The 22,700-nt window shown below is 38.0% G+C and overlaps 1 protein-coding gene across 2 annotated transcripts in view; it reads right to left on the bottom strand.

Moving 5' to 3' along the window:
- The window catches only part of ABCC8 (ATP binding cassette subfamily C member 8), an 80,174-nt gene that overhangs the window by 14,294 nt on the left and 43,180 nt on the right, over positions 1–22,700 (bottom strand). For both annotated transcript variants that reach the window (XR_007889584.1, XM_051620378.1), the window contains exons 17-29: positions 20,104–20,139; positions 18,112–18,147; positions 14,999–15,097; positions 14,072–14,156; positions 12,766–12,846; positions 10,018–10,155; positions 7,497–7,622; positions 6,698–6,797; positions 5,873–6,120; positions 4,740–4,900; positions 3,557–3,626; positions 2,703–2,860; positions 1,650–1,742 (exon numbers count right to left, since the gene is read on the bottom strand). Coding sequence is in view for 1 of the 2 variants with exons in the window: in XM_051620378.1 (XP_051476338.1) it covers positions 1,650–1,742; positions 2,703–2,860; positions 3,557–3,626; positions 4,740–4,900; positions 5,873–6,120; positions 6,698–6,797; positions 7,497–7,622; positions 10,018–10,155; positions 12,766–12,846; positions 14,072–14,156; positions 14,999–15,097; positions 18,112–18,147; positions 20,104–20,139 (1,431 nt within the window). In the remaining variant the exon portion in view is untranslated. The remainder of the gene's footprint in view (positions 1–1,649; positions 1,743–2,702; positions 2,861–3,556; positions 3,627–4,739; positions 4,901–5,872; positions 6,121–6,697; positions 6,798–7,496; positions 7,623–10,017; positions 10,156–12,765; positions 12,847–14,071; positions 14,157–14,998; positions 15,098–18,111; positions 18,148–20,103; positions 20,140–22,700) is intronic.

Below are 22,700 nucleotides of genomic sequence, written 5' to 3' on the forward strand. Positions count from 1 at the left end.
TTTCTGATCTCCCCTTGCATTTTTTTTTCTTTTACTGTTCTTTCCTGATGTATTCTGAGTAAGTGCAGGACAGAGAATTACAAAGGGTAAGGACACTCCAGGAACAACTGGCACCTCCTAACTTAAATGTCTGGATTCCTGAATTAGTATTATTTTTAGCGATGCTCAAGCTAGCAATTCTGAACTCCACTCCTGCTAATAGGTTAGACAGCTGAAAAGTTACACAGTCCTAAAAATAGCTAGGTTACCAGCTGCCACAGGAGGCTGGCAGGCAGATGGAATACAGAACTTACTGAGCACACATGGCTGTTTGGGTCAGAGACACATCAATTACTGCAGCATTTAAGAAAAAGGAGGCACCAAACAATTCTCTTGACAGTGGAATTCATTTCAAGGTCACAGGAAGAATCAAGAGGGAATGCTCCAAAAGACTGAAAATATTAGCTAGATGGCACCGATTTTTATTTCTCACATCAACACCTGAAAATATACAGCCATAGTAATCTAAAGATTCTCTTGATGAGGTAGCAGAATATATGGATAAAAACAGAAAAGCAAAAATTAAAAGAGAAACTGAATTTCCTTAAAACTGAACATAGACATAGCTACAAACTAGAGAACACTGTTGGCACTTAATGAATTAAATATCCAACCAGTCACAGTAATTAGAAATGGAAAAATGCTACGCTGTTCTACCACTTCAGGAAGCTAACTTCAGTGAAAAAGAAACAAACTTTTACATGTATTGCTCTCTCATTGACCTATTTATATTCTATTTAGAATACTTTAAGAAAAGTTAACTTTGTGCATGCCTTCCATTATAAAATTGAAAAAGATAGAATGGTAACAGTACTAATTAACTGACAGAATGTGTGGACATCTAGATGAGATGTGTGTGGAAGACAGTAGATCACATTTGAGTCCACTGGGAAAGGACAAGAATAGCACTAGTGCAGGGAAAGCAGCTGGTGAGCTGGGCAGTGGCTTTACTGGTACCTCTGCTAGCAACAGCATGACTGCCATTTCTGTAACAGACACACAGCCCAGGCACGTTATCATCTATTCCTGGGCTGCTCCTGTGAGCTTATATGAATGGAAGCATGACTCAAAACAGGTGATGAGAGGCTGCCTTCAGCTTCAGTATTTTCAAAATCAGTATAGACAACCACATTTTCAGCTAGCAACCTGAAAAATCACTTAGGGTGCTATTGTATCCTCTGAAGTCACTAGCATGCACAGTTAAACTTACCAGGACATTGACTCATACACAAATTACTCTGGCATAACAAGTTAGTGCATATTAGTTGTTCCATGGAAACTGTCCAAGTGCATGTCTGTCACACTGCATGCTGCAATAATTGCAAGCTAATTTAGTTTCTTAAATCACATTTGCCTGCAAGTATTTTTTTTTAGGCTGTGTGTGAGTGTATGGAAAGTCACAACAGGGCAGCTGACAGACATTAGCTTGTTTTTCTACTGTAACTCCTTCACATGCACAATGCTTAAAGCTCTTCAACGTGTTTTTGGAGTTCTGCCTTACCAGTGTCGTGGGGACTCTGGATTTTTGACTTAGAACTGCACAATTGCAGAACAGAATCAGAGATAGACATTCAAAAGTGAAGTAATGTAAGTTTTTTAAGAAACTGTACCTGAAGGCTCGGATGGTGGTAAGACCTTCAACAGTCTCTGAAAAATGGGAGAGTAATGGTAGCTGAGTGCTGTCATCCAGCTGCTGCAGGTCCCTGGAGAGGATTATGAAAAGAATTGTGTAAAAAGCCAGTTTTCTTGTGCAGTTATTCTCTTGAAACAGGCCCAGGGAGTGAAAGGGAACAATAATTCTATATGTAAGGCTCAGACAGATTGCAATGCAGTGCTGCTTGTCTGAGTAGGGAAACAAAGAACCCAGGAGGATTTTTCTTTTAAAATTTCAACACAAGCAGTGCCAGAATTCTAAATAGGTCTTTTCCCTTCACTGCCTTCCCTTGTTTCTCCTATATTCCTACTTCTTATGCTCAATTGTTTATTTATTTAAACACCATTGTGGCTCTATGCTGAATACAAATTTAATGGCCTAGTGCAGATAAGAGCTCAAGTGAAGTAGAAAGGCAAAATGCAGCTTCCTCTGGATCCTCTCTCCACCCCCAGATGACAGCACAACTTTGCACAGAGCTAACAGTACAACTCACAGATTCCATAGAGTAAATGGGAGCCTACACTCATCATTAAGTTGTGCTTCTCAATTTCTTGTTTAGTCATCAAACCAGTGGAACCACGTGTGGGGTGAAATTCTGTTTAGCGTCAGTTCCTTCCAGCAGGAAGTAAATTGGTTACAGACTCCCTCTGGATTCACACATACAGGAAGGGATGAATGCAGCATTGCTGCAAGTGCTTCTTGAGCACCACTCAAAGGAAGCTGTACGACCTTAGGGGGAAAATCACAGAACTGGCAGAATCCAGTTGCTGTCCTATAAGCTCTAAGAATCTTTGATCAAGGACAAAGACCCTGCTCACACCTCCCACAAGTGCTGTTTGGAGAGCTGCAGATCTGGTAAAATGACACATTTTCACTATAGCGTATCTGGCTCACTCAAAGAGAGCCATGGCTCTGAGAGGACCAAACGTACACATGAAATTCCCCAGCACTGCAATTGCACCACAGAAGATGTTTCTATTGCCAGAATGATCCTGGTTTATGCACTTACCGTGATGCAACTCGGAAGTACTTCTGGATGAAGTAGCACATGATTGCGAGGGGAACCAGGGCAATGAGGAACATCGGTGTGACATAGGAGATGACAGCAAGAGCAGATACACACAGCAAAGTGGAGCGACTCAAGCACTCCAGGGTAGCTGGAATGTGCTGTATAAATAAAGAAGAATAAAGCACACAGAATCTCTCATAACTAATCAAGTTCAAAACATTATTTCGTTTTCCTCTCTCCTACTTACACAAGGAAAATAAATTGTGAGGGTTTGCAGCACTAAACATACAGGACTACTTCGAAATTGTCTGCTGGGTTTTGGGAAAGTCTGAAGAGATTTCTGTGGGGTTGCTTCACACATCTGCATTGTGGAGCACAATCCTCATGTCAGAGGATTACACATGGGATGCAACTGATGATTTCAGTGTCTGCAGCAATCCCATGAGCTGGCTCTGTGCAGTCTGGGGTAACTACTGATAATTTGAATTTCAGTCATTTCTGTTTTGGACATCAGCACTTGCCTCTCACTCATTTAATATGCTCATATGAGTCAAATTCATGTGTTCACCCACTTCTTAAAAAAAATGTGTTCCTCTTAATTTGGGGATACCAGTGGTGATTGAATTTCACTAACCTTTTTTTATACAGGGCATCTTAATCAAGTAAATGGTTTTTCAATTTGCATTTAAGATTTAATTCTGAACTTGGAAAATCATTATGCAAATTGATACAGTAGTCAAAATCATAGATCACCAGCAGACTTAATCTAAATGAATGTACAGTAAATTAAAATCTAATCTTTCAGACTGGGAAAGATAGGACAACCTGGCAGCTTGAATATATTTATTCAGTACCTGGTCGATGGTATTGCAGTCAGCTGAAAATCTGTTCAATATACTTCCCAGAGGTGTTGTTTCAAAAAACCTATGACAAGAAATGGGAAAGATTACAATACTGATACTAAAATAGTTTTAATTTTTTTTCTACGTTCCTTAAGCTAGGTACTGTATCACAGACACAAGCAAATAAATGCACAACAACAATAAAGTTTCTCACTTTTCCCCATAGCCACGGCTTTCCAATAAAATGGCAGTCTGGGTGTAATGCAACAACAGTGAACATGTCCCCAGCTCCCTCTACTGCCTAAGCTATGGAAATCACATGGTTACATTTAAAAAAAATCCTTTCAGATTTGCAGTTCATGAAAAATGCAAAAAAAAGTTAAATGCAAGTCTGGCATTTTTCTGGGAACAGAAATGCATAAATAAGAACAACTGTTGGAATAATATGCTAAAAGGCCTTTCTTTACATTTGCATATGCAAAATGCAAACTTTGTACTTGCTCTGTAATTGCTAATTGTTCCATAACTGATGTTGAACCTGAAGTCAAACTCTATCCTGAACAAAAAGAACTTTTGAAAAAATATCTGAGGTTTTCCATGTATATGATTTCTCCATGATTTCTGGGTCAAATACAGTTAGCTTAGAAATATATTTTTCCTAATATTTAGAAACAGCTGTAGGTTTGAATCAAGCTGCAACTTTCCTTTCAAGAATTAGAAAGAAAAGTTATGCAGGACAAAAAAGGCCTCCCCTGGTGCATCCCAGTGTACCCTCATGATGCCTGTGATGACACTTGTCTAAGCTCATTATCTCTCCTAGGCTTCCACAATCACTGCCTGACAGTAAATATTTCCAGTGATTATGAAGCACACTATGAATGAACTGTACAACATACTGATCAATAATTTTGTTTTCTCCCTAATTAAAAACAGCAAAGAGAAATTAAACATGCAAGGAAGTCAATCTCTTAAGTCACAGTGAGGCAGGAGAGACATTTGATTCATGTCTAGGAACTTAACCAGCCAGGGTGCTATTTTAAAAAATTGCTTAGTAGTTTGATATTCTGGTGATATTCAATGACAATTAAATGTGATTCACACTCACTTCTTAATAAAAACTGTGGTTAGAAAACTGCCTTGAAGTAAGAAACACGAAATTACTACAACACAATCTGTATTACAATCAGGTGAATACCTCATTGGCGCCAAAATAATTTTATTTAGTAAAGAAGAGTGTAGCTTTTTGGTGACTTTCAAGCCAGTCCACTCCACTGCTATTGATGTGACAAGACATAACACAATCCCAAGACAGCAGAGAATGCTGAAAACTTTTGAATATGGAGAATGGTTGAAATCCTAAGAAACAAAAAAAGAGTAACAAGGTTATTCACTATAAATTATGTTTAAAATTTATTGTAAAAACACAAACATAGGACTGAAAAACATAAGTAGTAAATCCTTTTTCCTCCCTAAATTAAACTGCCAATGATTTTCAAGCATCTTAAACCACAATTTATTGTTCTTTGCAGAAAGGAGTGTTTGTATGAAAATATAGAAATCTACAAAAAAACCCCTAAAAGATCTATTTGATAATTTCATCTAAAAGAAAAAATATTTTTCAAAGCATTTACTATGGCTTTGTTGGTTTTGTCTATTTTTTAATAGGAACAGAATATAATAATTTTTCTTTTGAAACAGTAATTTCATATTAGAATCCACCATCAATAGAGCATCTTTTAGAGATGAAAGCATAACTCCAAGGAAATCATCCATGCAGCTCCCAGACATTAATGTGGGTTATCTGTAGGCACTAAATCACACTAAAGAAAACAATCCTGGTTCTAACAAAATCCCTCCACTCCTGCTTTATAGATACAGATTTATAGATATAGATACTGCTAAGTATCCCTGTGGTCAGTTCCATGTCGAATTCACAGCAAAAAATCAATCAAAAAAGTGTGCTTGTCATAAAAAAATATGTATCTTTTTTTCCCATGTGGTGCAAAACCTGAAAGCCCTAATTGCACTGAGAATGCACCAGTACAGGGAAATGACAGAAAAACGATGAACTTTAGAAACCAAGTTTTAGGCATATCAGCTAGATGATGAAAATACAATAAATCTAGCAAAAGGAGAACAACATCATAAAGAACTTCACTGTTAGTTTTATTGGAGTGTGTACCCAAAAATGCATTAACCTGCAAAACACCCTGGAGCCCTAGTACTAGACGTACAGCACCTGGCATACAAAGCTTTGAGCAGAGGTTGGCAGTGGGAGATCCTCACTAGGTTAGATCACAGGAGGAAGATGAAGGAGGCATTGCATACCTCACAGTGAGAGCAGTTCTTCAACTCTAGCTCTGTCTTCCCAGCAATGGCCTCTGAGGTCCAGCGTGCCAGGCAGTAGTCAATGGCCACCATCACCGTGTGCTTCAGCAGCTGGGACAGAACCAGTAGTGGCAGGAGGAGGATCCCTGCTGCACTGAGGTACTTGCCACAGGCTCTCCAGGGCATCTTTGCTCTCTGGTGCAGGACTGAAGACAGGTTGTCTTCATCATCACTTTCTGTTACTTCTTCTGCAATATGCAAGAAAAAAGTACAGCCACACTGATTTATTCATACTCACCTTTCAGAAGGACTGGCAAGGGGCAGCCACAAAACCAGACTTATCACACAGGACAAAGAATGGTTTTAAGGTGAAAGTACTTACTCAGCCATGCAGGTTTAACCTGCTAAAGTTAGCAGTAAGTCATGCAAAAATATGCAAAAACCCTTAGTACTGGGCAATCAATGTCTTCAGCCATGTTTTTTGCAACTTAAAAGTACTGGTGTGATAAAAACGGATTGCATTTTTTTCCTATGTAAAACTTTAAACAAGTGTGCTGTTGAGAGGTTTGAAGCTCACCCAGCATAAACTATTCAACATCATTCCTCTTTCATTATCAAATCATGTTCAAGAAAAAACCTCTCAAGTTTGGAGGAAGCTGACTTCTGAATGCTTGAAATTACTGTAGTCCAGAGGCAAAATCAATGGAAATAGCACTCTTAAGAATCATGACCCACCTGAAATATTACCATTTTCTTGACATTTTGAATTATGTTAATTCAATCTGTGAAACAGTAATGTGCTGGGCTCAAAGGGTGCCCTTTTACCTTCATCCTCTTCATCATCTTTCAGCAGAGCATCACGGGAATACATAGTCCTTCGGAGATTTGTTCTTTCCAAAACAGTTTTGGTTTCCATAATAGTCTCCTAAGAAAGGGACAGTTCATGTGTTTTCAACTGGAGAATTAATTAAAAAAAATTACTAGCTGTGACAAAATGCTTCCAATCAGAACACCAGTGAAAAATAAAAGTGAGACTCTTACAGCAGGAAGTCCTAAGTGATTGATTTGTTACCTCTGTGTAAAACCAAAGGACCTAAATTAGATGTCTGACATTAATTTCAAGTTGTCAGTCCCAGACCTCTTGGAATCTTAATTTGGACAGATATCCCTGAATTAATAAGAACTAAGATCAATATCTTGTTCTTCCTCTGTTATAGTATTAAAGCCAAAACGTGTTCATAACTTAGAGAGCTCAATATAGGCACATCTGAAAAACTTCTATCCAGTGCAGTGATTAAATTCAGGCATATTTATAGAAGCAGTTATCAGTATTGCACATTACTGATGCTTTTCCTAAAATGGCCCAAGTTAATATTGCTTAGACAAGGATATTTTGATAGGGCTTCCTATCAAGAATGGGTCAGATGCAACAGTATCAAGGAAGCATGAGATTTCCAGATGAAGGCATTTCTTTTAACAGATAAATAATACTGGTAATAGTAATACTACGTTCACACTAAGTTAGAAAGCACACATGCCATATCAATCTTTGCTCATGCTTTCAACCTAAGGAAAAACAAAGGTCACATTTTTGAAAATGTTGATTGCCCTGCCCATCAAAAACCTTCTCCAGCTCTTGGTCTTGTCGATTCATTAATGTCTTCCAGTGTTCAAAGAGCTCAGTCTCTGACTTCTGAATGTCCTTGAGTGTTCCTTCTCTCTGGATGTTACCGTCTTTCATTGCAATTATCTAAAAAGTTTGAAACACAAGTGGTGAGATAAATAGCCACATGTATCTATTTATTTTAAAGCTACATTGCTGTGCCATGACAGAAATTTCTCTTTTCTTCAATAAATTAAATTTCTGCAAACAAATCTGTCTCCTAAAAAGACAGTGAAGTTATCTCTTGAATCCGTCCCCCTTACTCAAGATGCTGCAAAACCCAGAGATTCTCCGCACTTCATGCCTGCAGAAAGGAAGGCTGCTTTTAAGTGAAAAAGCAGCCCCCTTCAGCAGACTAGAAGAGTGCATTACTCTTTCTAGATACAAGTCATTAGAACTTTAGAGTTCTCTTACCTCCTAAAAGGAAAAGGCTTTTAGCAGCACACTGTGTGCAGCAGGTTTCGCCCTCATTCAGGCAATTAGATACATGCATGCTGGCTTGACTATTTGTTTGGTATCGTGGATCTGGTAAGGAAAAGCTAGGGAATTTGAATCCCTAAAGCTTTTAAAACTACAAATAGTGGACATAGTTTGAAATAAATAAATAAATAAATAAATAAGGAAGACAAAGTCTGAAGGGCATAGTTTCCAGGTTTATATCAGTGTAACCACACTACACACACAGGGTAACTACCTTCACTTCAGATCCGACAAGGAGAATTGGAAAATGAGGCGTGTAGACTGTACACTCATGTGACATCATTAGATAACAGTCAATGCAGTATTTATTTTTCTCTCTCCCTGGAAACTTAGAAATTTCCATGAGTGGGACTGGGCAGGTGGGTAAATAATATATTCCACTTACTGCTAAGAATTTACACCAGAGGTACGGAGAAAATAAACAAGGATCTTTTTGTGGTCAGTTTATTCAGGAAAGCTGTAACTGGGCTGGACCTTGAATTCTTCTGAAGGCCTTGCTACAAAGATTTAGGAGGGCCATCACACACACTTCCAATTATAGTTTTATTTAAAATTCCTTAATAAAATAAATATTCCTACTACACTCCATTGAGTAAGACTTGCTAAAGCTTAATGAGACCTGTGCTTAGGAAAAAACCTTAAACTATTTCTTAATATTTTTAAATTATAAACTTAATTAATACAAATCCTTCCTGTCCTACAGGCTGTTTGGAACAGTATATTTTGTCAAATATTACTGAAATAAGTAAGCAAGATAATAAAAATAATTCTTATAGAGTAGCTCATAAAACACAAGCATCTACAAATGAGGCTGACATTAATAAAGGTGGTGAAAAAGGTGATACTGATACAAGGCCATTTTAAAAATGCATATATACAACAATTGAAAAAGAGGAAGCAAAGATGAGGGGAAGAAGACAGTAAATTTCTATATTTTGAGAGATGCTAACTGTAAAAACAGAACTAAGTTGAGAACAGTAGTAATTCTTAAAGGTGTACAACTGAGGGAGAAGGTCCCTGCAGACACCATAAAGGGTAAATGCTGCCCAACAAAAACATGGTTCGACCAAGATTAACGCCTGTCTGCAACTTTATAGCAAGCCAATGTGAAAACAGAAAGCAGCTGAAATATTATTTCTTGAGACAGAGTAACTGCAGCTTTATTCTGTTCAAGCTGCAAATGAGACAGAAGACCTGCTAGGAGGGATAACTGCAGTCATCAGTCGTCACAGGCAGGAAGACCTGTCAGTTGCAGCTGTGTCACCACAGGAGAACTAAGCACAAGGTCAATGTGAACCAATGGATTAAAAAAAAAAAAAATAATAAAAAAAAAAAAAATATATATATATAAAAATCCCAAACCTCCTTATCCTACTTGGTTTGTTTCATCTTTGACATTTGCAATTGCAAACTGCTATAGAGAGAATACCTTCCTTTTTTCAGTAAACTATGAGATAAAACAAAGAAACCTAACAACACAATTGAACATTTGCCAACATAAAAATGGTTAAGATGTTCTTGATACATTATACACTAGTACTAACCACAAGGAAATACTGGGTCTTTTTCCTTAAATTTCCATAAACCTCAATATCCATAGACACACCTTTTTCTGTGGCAGCAAAAATTCCTAGTAACATCCCAGCAGAGGCAAATACACTACTCAAACATTTAACTGCTTTGTGATAAAAAATGAGCAAAGTTTTCCAATACAACTAATGTTTTTGGGTATTCAATGTATTTTAAATGCAGCCTGCTTTCATGAGTGTGTATCAGCCCTATGAAAATCCCAATCTGTTTAGGTGTTCTATGATGGGAATCCCAAATTATGGCACCTCAAACGCACTGCGTAATTTTCAAAACATCTTTATTATGTCTCTTCTCACTAAACCACCACTTGGTAGAAAGATGAAGTGAAAGCCTTGTTTGTAGCAAGACATATTTGTGCCATATTCTTGCTTCCTCAAAAAAACAAAAACAAAAAAGGGAAGAGCTTTCTTACCCAGTCAGCATGGGGCAAGTACTGCAGCTTGTGAGTTACTAGCACAACTGTCCGCTTGTCTTCCCGTAGCATTTTCAGGATGCCTTCTTGCATAAGGTGGTCACTCAGGTGGATATCCAGTGCAGAAAAGGGATCATCCTGCAATGAGGAGAAGAGGTCAGCTTTTGGAGCCCGCGTTTACGGGATTTAAGTAAACTGATAGTTTTTAATACTGGCAAAACCAGTTAGGTCAATATAGGCAATCAGAAGAGGCCATCAGAAGATCAAAATTGTTCCGAGGATTGGTTCCTTAAATTACATAACAACAAACCTGGAACTGTCTTTTTGCATATGGGTAACATCAGCTGTGTAAACATTATGATTTCATGAGGCTTTCTGGGAACTGCTCCTCTCAGCAGATGTGTTTCAGAGCCTACTTAAGTGCAGGACATGGTTTCTGTCAGACTCAAGACAATGCAGCAATGTCTGTCTATGGTGTGTGTTACACAACAGCTCTGGGGGCAAAGAGCACATTTTTATTTCCTAAAGCCATAATTGCCTTCTGATTATTATTATTTCTTTAATCCATAAATCCAGAATTTATTAATGAAGAATTGCAAAAGGAGAAATACTGATCATTTTGATTACTTTACTCAGATGCTTGATTTACAACCTATATTGTCTTGAATTAATTAATTATATACAATTCATTTGGGCATAAGATAATCTGTACCATCTTTTGGGGGACTTGTTTACCTAATCCTATTTATATGGAATTACAAATCTATTATTTCTGCTTTTACTAGTGATAGTGGTCATAGGATTTACTTAGTATTATTATTTCATACTACTCTATTACCAGGATATATATATATATATATACACAAAACCAAGATTTCTTAAAAACAAAATTTCGTTTTCTCCAGATGTTTGCTGATAAAGAAGGATTAAGTTTTATTTAATTCTGCTTTCTCAGTGACATAATTGCCACCAGTTAATTTAGAGAGAGGTGTAAGCAAAGAGGTGAGGACTTTTGAAAATCCTCTGGAGCTTCTGTTCCCCTCAATTTTGCAACAATTTATATTGTGACTGCATTAAACACTTTAGTAATGTTGCTTTCATGTATCTACAAACCCCCAAATATCTGAAATCAATAGTAAGATAAATATGACCACTGAAAATCTAATAAATCAGAGCATCATAACATAGAGCACTTTAAAAGTGCACTTGAAACACAGTGACTTCTGATCATGATACAGAATTTATTCTTAAAAACGTGTGTGCAACCATTGTCTGCACTGTGCTCCCTGAGCAAGGACCTGTCCTGTCAGCTTTACTGCTGCACTCTACTGATCTGGCACTGCCCTGAACATCATTCTGAGCCTTGACTACATGCACAGCCACTTCCTATGCAGTGCTGCATAATTCTGCAAACTGTCAATGGCAGCACACGGGATGCGACGTTGCGTTGTGGAGTCAGGCAAGGCTGCTCATTAAGGCAGCATTCACTGTATGTTTTTATAATGATCTCTTGATCACAAGACACCTGAAAAAAGTCAGTTCATGCTACAGGATTAGTCCAATATACAACAAATAAAACATGTGGAGTGAATGAATGCAATTAAGAATAAAATATGTAATGAATTATCACATGAATGTTTTCATACCTGTGATGATCACGAATTTAGAGAATGTGAAAAGTCATTGAATATGAAGTGCACGCTTGTGAGAGAGAAGTTTCATAACCATTTGTTTATGAAATCAGTCTTATAAGAACTGAGTGTTTGCAAATACTAACAAAGAGGATTCGTAATTATTTTTGAATGATTAGTAACTGCATACAGGTACATTTGTAGGTGCTTTTATGTTATCAAAACATATGAGAATCTGCTACTATTAGGAGATTATTGAGTGTCCTACACAAAAGGACAAAGGTGACAAAACCAAGTTACATCTCAATACTGCAGTTGCTGATTTTCAGCACCTGGCCCAACTGCTCTCTCCACTCTCCTGTAGTCCGCTCATTGCCTGGAAATGCCCTACACATCAAGCAGCCACATGTTGATCAACCTAATTACAGGATAAGGTCTAAGTAAGCTCCCAGACTTTTAGGGATGACCTTTAATGTGCACAGCTCTTCTAATCCCATGTGACTCATGTCTTGCTGTCCATAACAGCTGGATTCAAAGCTCCTTGAAAACTGAATTTAAGAAGGAAGTCTTAAATTGGAAAGCCAGCAAGCTCACTAGTAGCCAGTGGGTAGGATGCATCCGTTTTCCCACCTACTACGTTTTTAGAACCTGCTCTCACACCTTTTTCCGTAGCACTTCTGTTGAAGTTGGGACAGGATATATAACAAGCAGCTCAGGGTGGGAAGACAGCTTCATTTGTTGTAGAAAGGAAACACCCCAGACACAGGACAACATTAATTTTAGGCCTGAGACAGCTTAAGAATTTCATTAATACAGCAGAGTCTGATAAATTTCTAAGTACCAAAGATAAACACAAGGGTTAAAAAGACATTTAAATGATTTGAGAGGGGAAGCATAGGCATTTCAATTTGTCTCCTAATATCCATCTGCCTGTCTGCAGCATTTGCAAAATGCTTCTTAACCTGCAGGGTAGCTAACAATGGATATAAAATAAACAGTGCACACTTGGGTTAGGCTCAGTGAAGCCCCATATTCTAGGTTTTTTACACATGAAATACTCTAAATGCTCACATATCATGCTTCTGTTTGGAGCATAAACCTAATGGCACATACTCACCAGGAACACAACATTTGTCTGCTGGTAAAGTGCTCTCGCCACACTGATACGTTGGCGCTGCCCTCCAGACAGATTAATACCCTGGAGATAAGCAGGAGAAAAACAATCAGACAATTATAAATACATCAACTGACTATTCATATTCTGATTTGATTATCTACAGAGAACTTTCTAGACAAAAAAAAAAAAAAAAAAAAGAGAAATTTTTCAAAGGCGTGGGCCTGCAATTTAGCTGGGAACACAGTACAGAAATTGTTAGAAAAGCCAGAGCCCTCTGTCTGGAGCTGTACTCCATACACACCAGAATGGGAAATGTTTAATGGTTTTTGATGACATTATGGTCACATAGATATTCTGCAGGCAGTCTACACTAGAATTCTACTCAAAAGTTTACCTTGAGTCTGGCTGTATTCTGTTTTTTTTTATTTTTATCAGCTCCATTATATACTGTAATCAGTAGTTGCTAGCTGGGAGGTCAGACCATGCCGAGGTTAAAATCACCTGGTTGCTACCGTACTTGTTTTCAGCCCTTAGTGCCCTGCTCCCACCCTGCTCTAAGTCACTTATCCTTCCTGTGATCCACCTGCAGTTCCACAAACACCTTAAGCTCCCATAAGGCAGCACGACTGCTAAAAGACGCTCCCCCACCTTCTCCTTCCACTCCACTTCTCTCCTTCTGTCCAAAAACATTTGCCAGGCTACACAATTAATTGGGTTAGCAACTAATTCATTTAAAACTAACTTGGTAGCCAGTGTGGAGATTACACATAGAAATATATCCTTAAAAGTATCCTTGTGTTGGGTGGCTTGTTGTGGTTTTGTTGTTGTTTATTTTGTGACAGTGACAGTATTTACCAGAGTAAATTATTTACAAATAAGTGTCTTCTGTTTCCTTTCTTGTCACTCCCTAATCTTCCTTGATGTGTTATAGCTTAGTTTGCTATTGATTAAACACATGCCCTTTTTTAAAATGAAGGGGCTCTAAAAATCCATAAATTCTTTATTTCTACATTACTCCTAAAGAAAACAAGAAATGCACTGGGAAGTTAGGATATCTGAGATAGTGGCTGCAGAATTAGTCAAATATTCTGATAGCAGCACATTTAAATCATTGCATCTCACACAAATGACAGTGTTTCCATGTTTACTAAGCAACAAGCTTTCAGACTAATGACCCAAACCTACACTTAACTAAAAGATTACCTTTGTTGCCAAATAACCGGTAAGATTTTAAGAACACAACAAAATAATAAAAACCCCTCTATATATTTAAAAGAAAAATAGAAGCCTGTAGCTATTTACTGACCCTCTCTCCAATCTGGGTTTGGTCTCCATGAGGGAGAATGTCAATATCAGGCTGCAGGGAACAAGCATCAATTACTGCTTTGTACCTGCGGAAACAAAAAAGGTAATGTAAAATCCACACAGATACTGCTAAAGAAGCACATTTCCTACCTGCAGAGGAACAAAAATCAACCAGCTGGAAAAAATCACACAGTGGAAAATATATTTGTTACCCACTAATTGTTCTAATGGGATCTCTTTCAACAAAGGCAAGTAAATAGTATTTCAGAGAACAAAAAGCATCTTAGGTCAGCTTCCCAATTAAAAATATTTAATAGGTAAAACCAGGCAAAACAAATACACTTTCTTCCATGGCATATTGATATTTTTTAGCATTTAACTTTTTTCATGCCCAGGGCCTTTGTTTCTTGTTTCAATATTCACGGGTGACCAAAATAAAAATGTGTGTAGGATGTGAATGCATAGCCAACCACTGCTAACAGCTGGGGGGATAGAACATCAGCAATTAACTTTTAAATATTTTAGAATGTTTGGTGGGTATTTATACTGAATAAAGAGGCAGTCCATGAATTCTTCACAATTACCAAACACTGAAATTGTAATAAACCACATCCCCACTCCCAACAGTTAATGTCCTTCTAAGACAGTTAAACTAGTCAATTAGGCACAAGAAAACAAGCATGGCTTCTGAAAATGAAAACGCTTCTACACTTAAGTTCAAGTGAGACTGAAGTCTGCCCCTTGCATTCTTCAGGAAAAACATGGTCAAAAGGGGACCACACAGAACCCAAGGTCTTTTGCCAAGTCCAGGCAGATGCAGCACATTTGTTAGAGGTGGATGGGGACTCATGCATGAAATGAAGCCTGTGCAGCTCCACTAACTAGCACAAAGAGGAGTAAAGCACAGAACTGTGCTGAAACCTGTTACCTCTGTTTGTTAAAAGGGCTTTCAAAGGTGATATTCTCTTCCACTGTGGCATTGAGCAACCAAGGCTTCTGTGATGCATATGCTACTGATCCTCTTTTTCTGGAAAAAAACCCACAAGAACAGCACAGAGTCTCCAGTTTACCAGTGCAGTAGGTGTTTTTGGAAACCATTATCTTGGAAAGAAAGAAACTGGTAGTAAGGCTTAAAAAATGCTCTGTCATTTCTCTTCTTAAGGTATATCAATAGCTCTCCCATCAAGGAAATACATTAGATGTTACATTTTCAACAGAACCCTGAAATCGTTCACCTAAATGAATTTCATTTTCTTTCCCCTTTCTGATGTGAGGTGGGTTTTGGAGAGGCTAGCTCTGTAAAGCTGCCTCTTGAGCATTGTAGATGGTAGGAAGATAATTACCAAAGACTGAATCCTAGACCAGTTTGGACAGAAAAATAATAAACAAGGTGTAGGGAACACATTTCACATTTAATGTTCTAAAGAGCTATTTTTAGGGTGTTAAAAAAAACATACAAAAATCAAACCAAACAAAACAACAAACAAACAAACAAACACACACCAAAAAAAACCCCACCAAAAAACCAACAATTCCACAAATGCACAAAGGCAATTTTCCCTGCTCCAAACACATTTGTTTTCCCCATTCTAAGAAGAGAACTTGAGTTACAAAGTAAATGAATAACCAGGAATAACATCTTTCCATGCTTATAAAGACAAAGACAAAAAGAGAACACAGGCAAAAAAAAAAAAATTGCTAAATTTCCCCATGTGGAATTGCTCTCCATAATGTGCCATTAGAAAGTACAGGTTATCAGGGAATGGTCAACAGGATCTCACCATAGATATTTTATTTTGTAGTGATTGTTATTACTATTTAAAAATAAAACTATCTGCTAGTGAAGTAGTAGAGCTTTTGAGGCTGTTGTAATGCAGAACTGGAAGAAAGGCAACATTTTTTATTAGAGCAACTGATACTGTTGGAAAACTCATTGGCTTATCATAATTTCTCCAGAAAGGGGCCAAAAGAGTGATCACACACCTAAAAGCATATCTGTTTTCCTTCCAGCTATATCAGCTAATCCAATAAACAATAGGAACTCTCACCCAAACATAGTCTTTGTCTGCTAGACAGCCATTACACAACAGCCTCTTTCTAGTTGGACCTGAATGCAGTTCAAACCATGAGCTGCCAAATACACCAGGTAATTTATCTTTTTCCATCAGCAGTTAAGGTCGCTTGCCCTGCTCATTTTTTCAGGCTTTCACCAAGCTTGCTTAGAAGTCATTATAGGATCCAATGTTCTCTGATAATCTAAAAGAACATGGTTATGCTACCCTGCTAGCATGCTTCTGAGTTCAGATGTCTGATGTCTAACACAATTAGAATTTAATTGTATTTTATGAATTCTCTTCATTGGAAAATGAAACAGAAACAACAAAAAGAAATTTTAAAAGGCAGGAAAAATCTCCTAAGCAGCCCAGCTCACAGTCCCAAAATCTAATTCAAAAAGCGTTTATTTCTGCCTCAAGATGGAAACACTTCTGTAATTAGTATGAAATTCTCATCCCAATAATTGAGAAAATATTGCTCTGAGCATTCCAAGATTAACATGTGTTCCCTTCCCTTCCTTCTAATTGCTTGAAACCATGCCTTTGCTGCTCCTAATTCTCCATGTGATTGAAAAGTTACTTTTAATGTATTTTTTGAAAAACAGTAAAAAAGTTTTGAGGATAATCATTTTACAACTTTTGTCAAAAGTGTTCTTTTGTTCAGTGAAGACACAGGCAGTGTCAGTGAGAGGCACTCCATGCTGAGAACCAGCACAATGCCTGGGAATGCCATTCACATTTGGCTTACATTCTGCTTTTAGGTCATCAGCAAGAACTACTTCAAGGAATTTAGGAACAAGTAATGAGCTTGTCAAAATTCATTACAGGCGTATTATTTAATAAACCCTTCTAAATTAATCTTAATTGGAAATTGACAGTAGAATGACATATCAGGGCAGATCATATTATGACATAAGCAGAAAGCTTAGAAACGTTTGACCATATGAGAAATCTGTTGCATGTCTTCAGTGTTGCTTAAATTAGAGAGGCAACCAAACAAACCTTCTACTGAAACTATGGGGAAAAAGTCTAGAGAATAAAATATTGTGAAATGGAGAGTGCAACACCTTGTCTGAAAGCTTCCCTTGAACCTACCTAAGGTTTCACATTGAAAAGACTGAATGCAAACAAATGGCTTTAGCAGACAAAGACTTAGGAGGAATTTTTTCTGCAGGTAGAAGCAATTGCCTCCTACCCCCAGACTGCATAAACAAGCAGGCATTTTAATCCATGGAGTGTAATTTTTTTCTTCTGATAACAAAAGATAGACTAACTATAGCCTCTTAATTATCACAAAGAGGCAGATAACAATAAACAGGGAAAACCTTTGCTGAGCTCTCTGTAGACTATGTGCTTTAGCTAATTTAGGATCAAGCCTGGTCATTAAGTATATGAATCTCTATGCCTTAATAAACCTACCAAGCCTGAAATTTTGGCAATTTTTAAAAGGAAATGAATGCACTTAAAATGTAATTGAGTTAGTATTATAGAGTAGAGAAAATAATACATTGCAATGCCATTCCTGCATGTTTTGAATTGCTGAATACAGTTTTATCTTTATTATTTTGCACAGTTCTTGAATTTCTAACATCAGTCAACAACTCAAAATCAAATGTTCTCCAGATATGAGAATATGTAGTGTCCTGTCCTACACTATTACTGCATAAACAAAAAAAAAGTTTCCATTATTTTCAGCCTGATGGTAAGCAATAGAACATCCTGATATTGCCAGTCCTGAATATTCATATACTCAGAACAAAACTATCCAGAAAATACTTTTTTTTTTTGCAATTATTAAACTGCAAGGGTCACTTGCTTGTTTTTGCTTTTAAATCTTGGAGTAGCTGCTTTCAGACAATCTATTTGCTTTCTAAGGAGGAACAACTCATTAAGAGCAGACACTTCTGAAGAATGTTCACAGAGTCACAGAACAGCTGAGACTGGAAAGGATCTCTGGAGGTTCCCATTAGTTTTTGAAGTGGTGTACCTGAATTCTGTGTCAACAGGAGATTCTCTCTCTGGGCTGCAGAAAACAAATACAAGGTGTTGTTTGTCTTTTTTTTTTTTAAATCAATTATTTTAGACAATGCAAAGAATACGTTAAGGTACTATCACTATGCTATAAAACAAAATGACTACATAAGAAAAAAGACTCCCTTTAGCATGCAAAAATTCTGTACTGTGTGATGCTAACCTAAAACAGGTATGGTTAAAGCTTCAGTTTTGAGAAGTGCTAAACAACCTTGTAGAAAGTACAACACCCACAAGCAAATGCTCGAGATCCTGAGCAACCCATTCCACTTCCTCACCACCCTTATAGCGAAGAATTTCTTCAAAATATCTAACCTAAATCTCCCCTCTCTCAGTTTAAAACCATTACCCCTTGCCCTATCACTCCCCTCTCTGATGAAAAGCCCCTCCCCAGCTTTCCTGTAGGCCCCTTTCAAGTACTGGAAGGTGCTATAAGGTCTCCCTGGAGCATTCTCTTCTCTAGGTTGAACAGCCCCAATTCTCTCAGCCTGTCTTCATAGCAAAGGTGCTCCAGGCCTTTGATCCTTTTGGTGGCCCTTCTCTGACCCTTTCCAACAGCTCCATGTCTTTCTTCTGCTGAAGGCACCAGAACTGTACACAGTATTCCAGGTGGGGTCTCACCAGAGCAGAACAGAGGGGCAGAATCACCTCCCTGGCCCTGCTGGCCACACTTCTTTTGATGCAGCCCAGGATGCAGTTGCTCTCTGGGCTCCAGCACACACTGGCGGCTCATGTTGAGCTTCTCATCAACTCCCACCCCCAAGTCCTTCTCCTCAGGACTGCTCTCCAGCCATTCTTCCCCCAGCCTGTATTTGTGCCTGGTGTTATGCCAACCCAGGTGCAGGACCTGGCACTTGGCCTTGTTGAACCTCATGAGGTTGGCACTGGCCCACCTGTCCAGCCTGTCAAGGTTCCCCTGGATGGCTTCCCTTCTCTCTGGGGTGTCAACCACACCACACAGCTTGGAACTCCCTCCTATACTACACACAGATGGGAGCAGAAGTTTTGCAGGGCTCAGTCTGACAACGAGGTGACAAATTTGAGAAACAGGGTAAACGGGAAAGAAGGGGCTGATAAATTATTTCAGTAACAAAGTTCCCACTGACTTCAGCAGTGCTCCCTACAACTATCTCAGACGAGGTTGTAGTGAGGCAGGTGTAGGCCTCTTCTCCCTAGTGACTAGCAATAGGACAAGAGGAAATGGGGTCAAGTTACCACAGGGAGGTTCAGATTGAGTATTAGGAAAAATTTCTTCACAGAAAGAGTGGTGAGACATTGGAACAGGCTGCCCAGGGAAGTGGTGGAGGCACCATCCCTGGAGGTGTTGAAAAAAATGGATGGACATGGTGTTTCAGGAGATGGTTTAGTGGTCACAGGGGTGTAGGTCTGATGGTTGGACTTGATGATCTTGAGTCTTTTCCAACCTTGTTGATTCTATGGTTCTATAATTTCCATACTAGTATCACTTGCCAACAGATGGACTAATCTGCTACTCCCCACACTTCTCAGCTTGCATGTGCCTGAAGAATGCTAGGTGAGAAAATAAACCTATGACAAGATGTAAAAATTGAAGAGAAGGGTAATGGGGAAAATTTGTTTAAATCAATGAAACCTTTAAAGCTGTACTTGATACTATTTTTTCAGTGTAGCATTAGGGAACAATCTAGTTCAGACTTTGAGAGAAGTATTTTCCAAGACACACAGGAAAGTTAGGATATAACATTCAAAATCACCAAACAGCAATGTTTTCATAATGGCAATTCTGCTCTTATTTTTAAGTCACATAGGTAGTTTCAAAATTGTATGCTAAGCTCATTAATGCAGTGAAAGTTTTGCTGATTTTCAGAATTCTGACACTGAAATTGTAAGCATAGATTTTAGAAGCTTTTGGTTCTTGCTATTGCAATCGATTCAGTAGGAAGACCAGTAATCACACCCAATACTGTACCTGACATCGTCCCCGGTCTCACTGTCAGATGTACAGCTGCATTACAAACAGAAAGGAAAGACTGTTTACTTAAGTAAGCACAGGCAATCTGCCCCAGAAAGAAAAACTATTAAATTCCACTTAGTGCACAGACTGCAAACAGTATTTATCACAGAGCTACAGTGCAGCATCTGTTCTTTTACACAAACTGACTTGATTTTAGCATTCAAAAAAAGCCCAACAAAAAAGGTGACAGCTTTGTTTTGTTCTGTTTTCTTATAAATATTTAGTTGGACTCAACAAATAAAATCACCTTCACTCTGTTCTGGAGGTGCTAGCAGAATTGAGAATTCCTAGTGTGACAAGAATGCAGTTCCAGTAAAAATGAGCATTGTCAGGGAAAACAAACTGATAATCTGTGATACTGTAATTTTTCCATGGAGTAACTGCGCCTCTGCAGCATATAATAGATTAGTTTGAACCCCAAATCCCATCTCCAGTTGCCTTGCAGCACACTGCATTCTGTATCTGCCCTCTCCTTGGGAGGATGAGTCTGTATAAGTAAGTGTGGGCAGGTCTGAGGAATGGACAGGTTTTGTTTTTGCTGTTTTTGAATGAGTACCAAGATGTTCACAGACAGAACTGTTCTGACAGATGACTGGCCATACTTATTACTGATGCTAAATTCAGCTCCACTGAAAAAATAATAATAAAAAAATAATCTGTGGGTCAAGTGGTATAAGCAAAATCAAGGAGGAACTAAGTTTTCAGTGCTTTACAGAGAGCAGTCCATTAACTTTGTGTTAACAATGTTTGCTTAAAAGTATTCAGGAAAGAAAACTATACCTGCAGTTTAAAAGGTTGGTTTGAGACAGTTTCAAAAAGTTTATGCATAGTAAGCAATGACAGCATCTAAATTGAATTTGCTGTAGAATTTGAGAGAGCCAGCCAGCCACCAGTACCTTTATCCCAAAGGTCAGTGTATGAAATTAAGCTTTTCCACACTTAACTCACATTCTGCTGGCATATGCCTTGAAAAATTAGCTCTGGATGTCATTGTCAAACATACATTACTTTGACATTTCAACAATGGTGTAAGATCACTGCATCCGTAATTGTCAGGAGTATGCAGGAAAATCAGGGAAAGATGGAATAGAGCAAAGTCAAAGAGGGAAAAAGTGGGTTGAAACAGCTAAGCTAAAATTCTCCAAATGGAGAACTAACTTTTCCAGCTATGGAACAGAAACACAGATCAGGGAACTGATCTACCAATACTTGGATACAAAGATTGTGGCACCTATGAGGGAGTTGCTGTCATGCACACATGCTATATGTCACAGGTTCCCAGGATGTTCCCTGGTAGAATGGATGTCTGGCCTTTTTTGGGGTGGTTCATGCAGCAGAAAATCATGTTTCTTGTTCAGGGTCTTGGTGTTGTGCATGGAAGGGCTGGAAAAGATGGATGTCTAAAGAAAGATGAAAATATGTGCTACTGAGATTTTCAAGGCTTCAAATATCTACTTCCAATTTAAATACAATTAAGTACGTGGATGTTTCTACAAACTCCAGAAAAATGCTTATTTATAAAAAATTATTAATGTTTCATGCATCAACATAACTTTAAAAATACTGTCTTTTGATAAAAATGATCAACTCCACATCAAGTAGAAGAAAATATACTGTTAAGAACTTTAATGAATCTAGCACTTCCTTCACGTTATAAGGACTCCAGATTCACATGGCAGTATGTATGTCCTGTTTAGAAACAAATAATATAATTCTGTTTAAGCAAACTGCTTCTTATTTAGATCAATTTTCTGATACTATTTACACCAAAAAGACGCTATAAACTGCTCCATGGTCTTGAGCTGGGACTATTTAAAGTGAGAGACTGCCCAGAAGATATTAGCATGGCATATACTGTAATTATTTACTCAATAACCAGCCAAAGCAATGCTATCTGTTCAGAATGTAAATAATGATTTATCTATTTTTGTTAATCTTTAACCATATTATAAAATATTTATGCTGGGATGCTCTCAGCTTGCTTTGGACATGGGACACTAACAGAATCTTCCAGGCCTACACTGTAATACAAATAACAAAATAAAATCCCAGATGAGCTAGTGCTCACTTCTGATTAGCTGACTCCTAGCCCAGGAATAAATTATATTTATTTTTAAGGTTTTGAAACTAATAATTTTATAGGAATCACATAAAGATGATATGTAACTAATCCTGTTTTATCAATAGAGAAGGGAGGCACAAAGGAGGGAAATGACTGGTGCAAGGTTATCCATTACACCAAGGGAAAGGCCAAGAATAGAATCCAGATTTCCTGAGCACTGAGTGACATGTCAGCAGGATGTATCCTTCATGTTCATTGCTGTGACCTTGGAGGAAGGGAAGGGGAAGGAAATTGGACATGAAATAATTTAGGACTATTCTGTAACGTGAATGACTGAAGCTAAGCATTTGTCTCATCCCAAAGGAAGAGCTGTATGTTGCTCATTTTGGTGACACATTTCAGTGCCTGAACTAAGGCTATGAGCTCTGGTGATTACTCAATAAGACTACTCTCCTTGAATCTGGGATAATATTGCACGTACCTGGTCATA

This window comes from Apus apus, chromosome 5, assembly GCF_020740795.1.
Source record: "Apus apus isolate bApuApu2 chromosome 5, bApuApu2.pri.cur, whole genome shotgun sequence".
Classification (NCBI taxonomy): Eukaryota; Metazoa; Chordata; class Aves; order Apodiformes; family Apodidae; genus Apus; species Apus apus.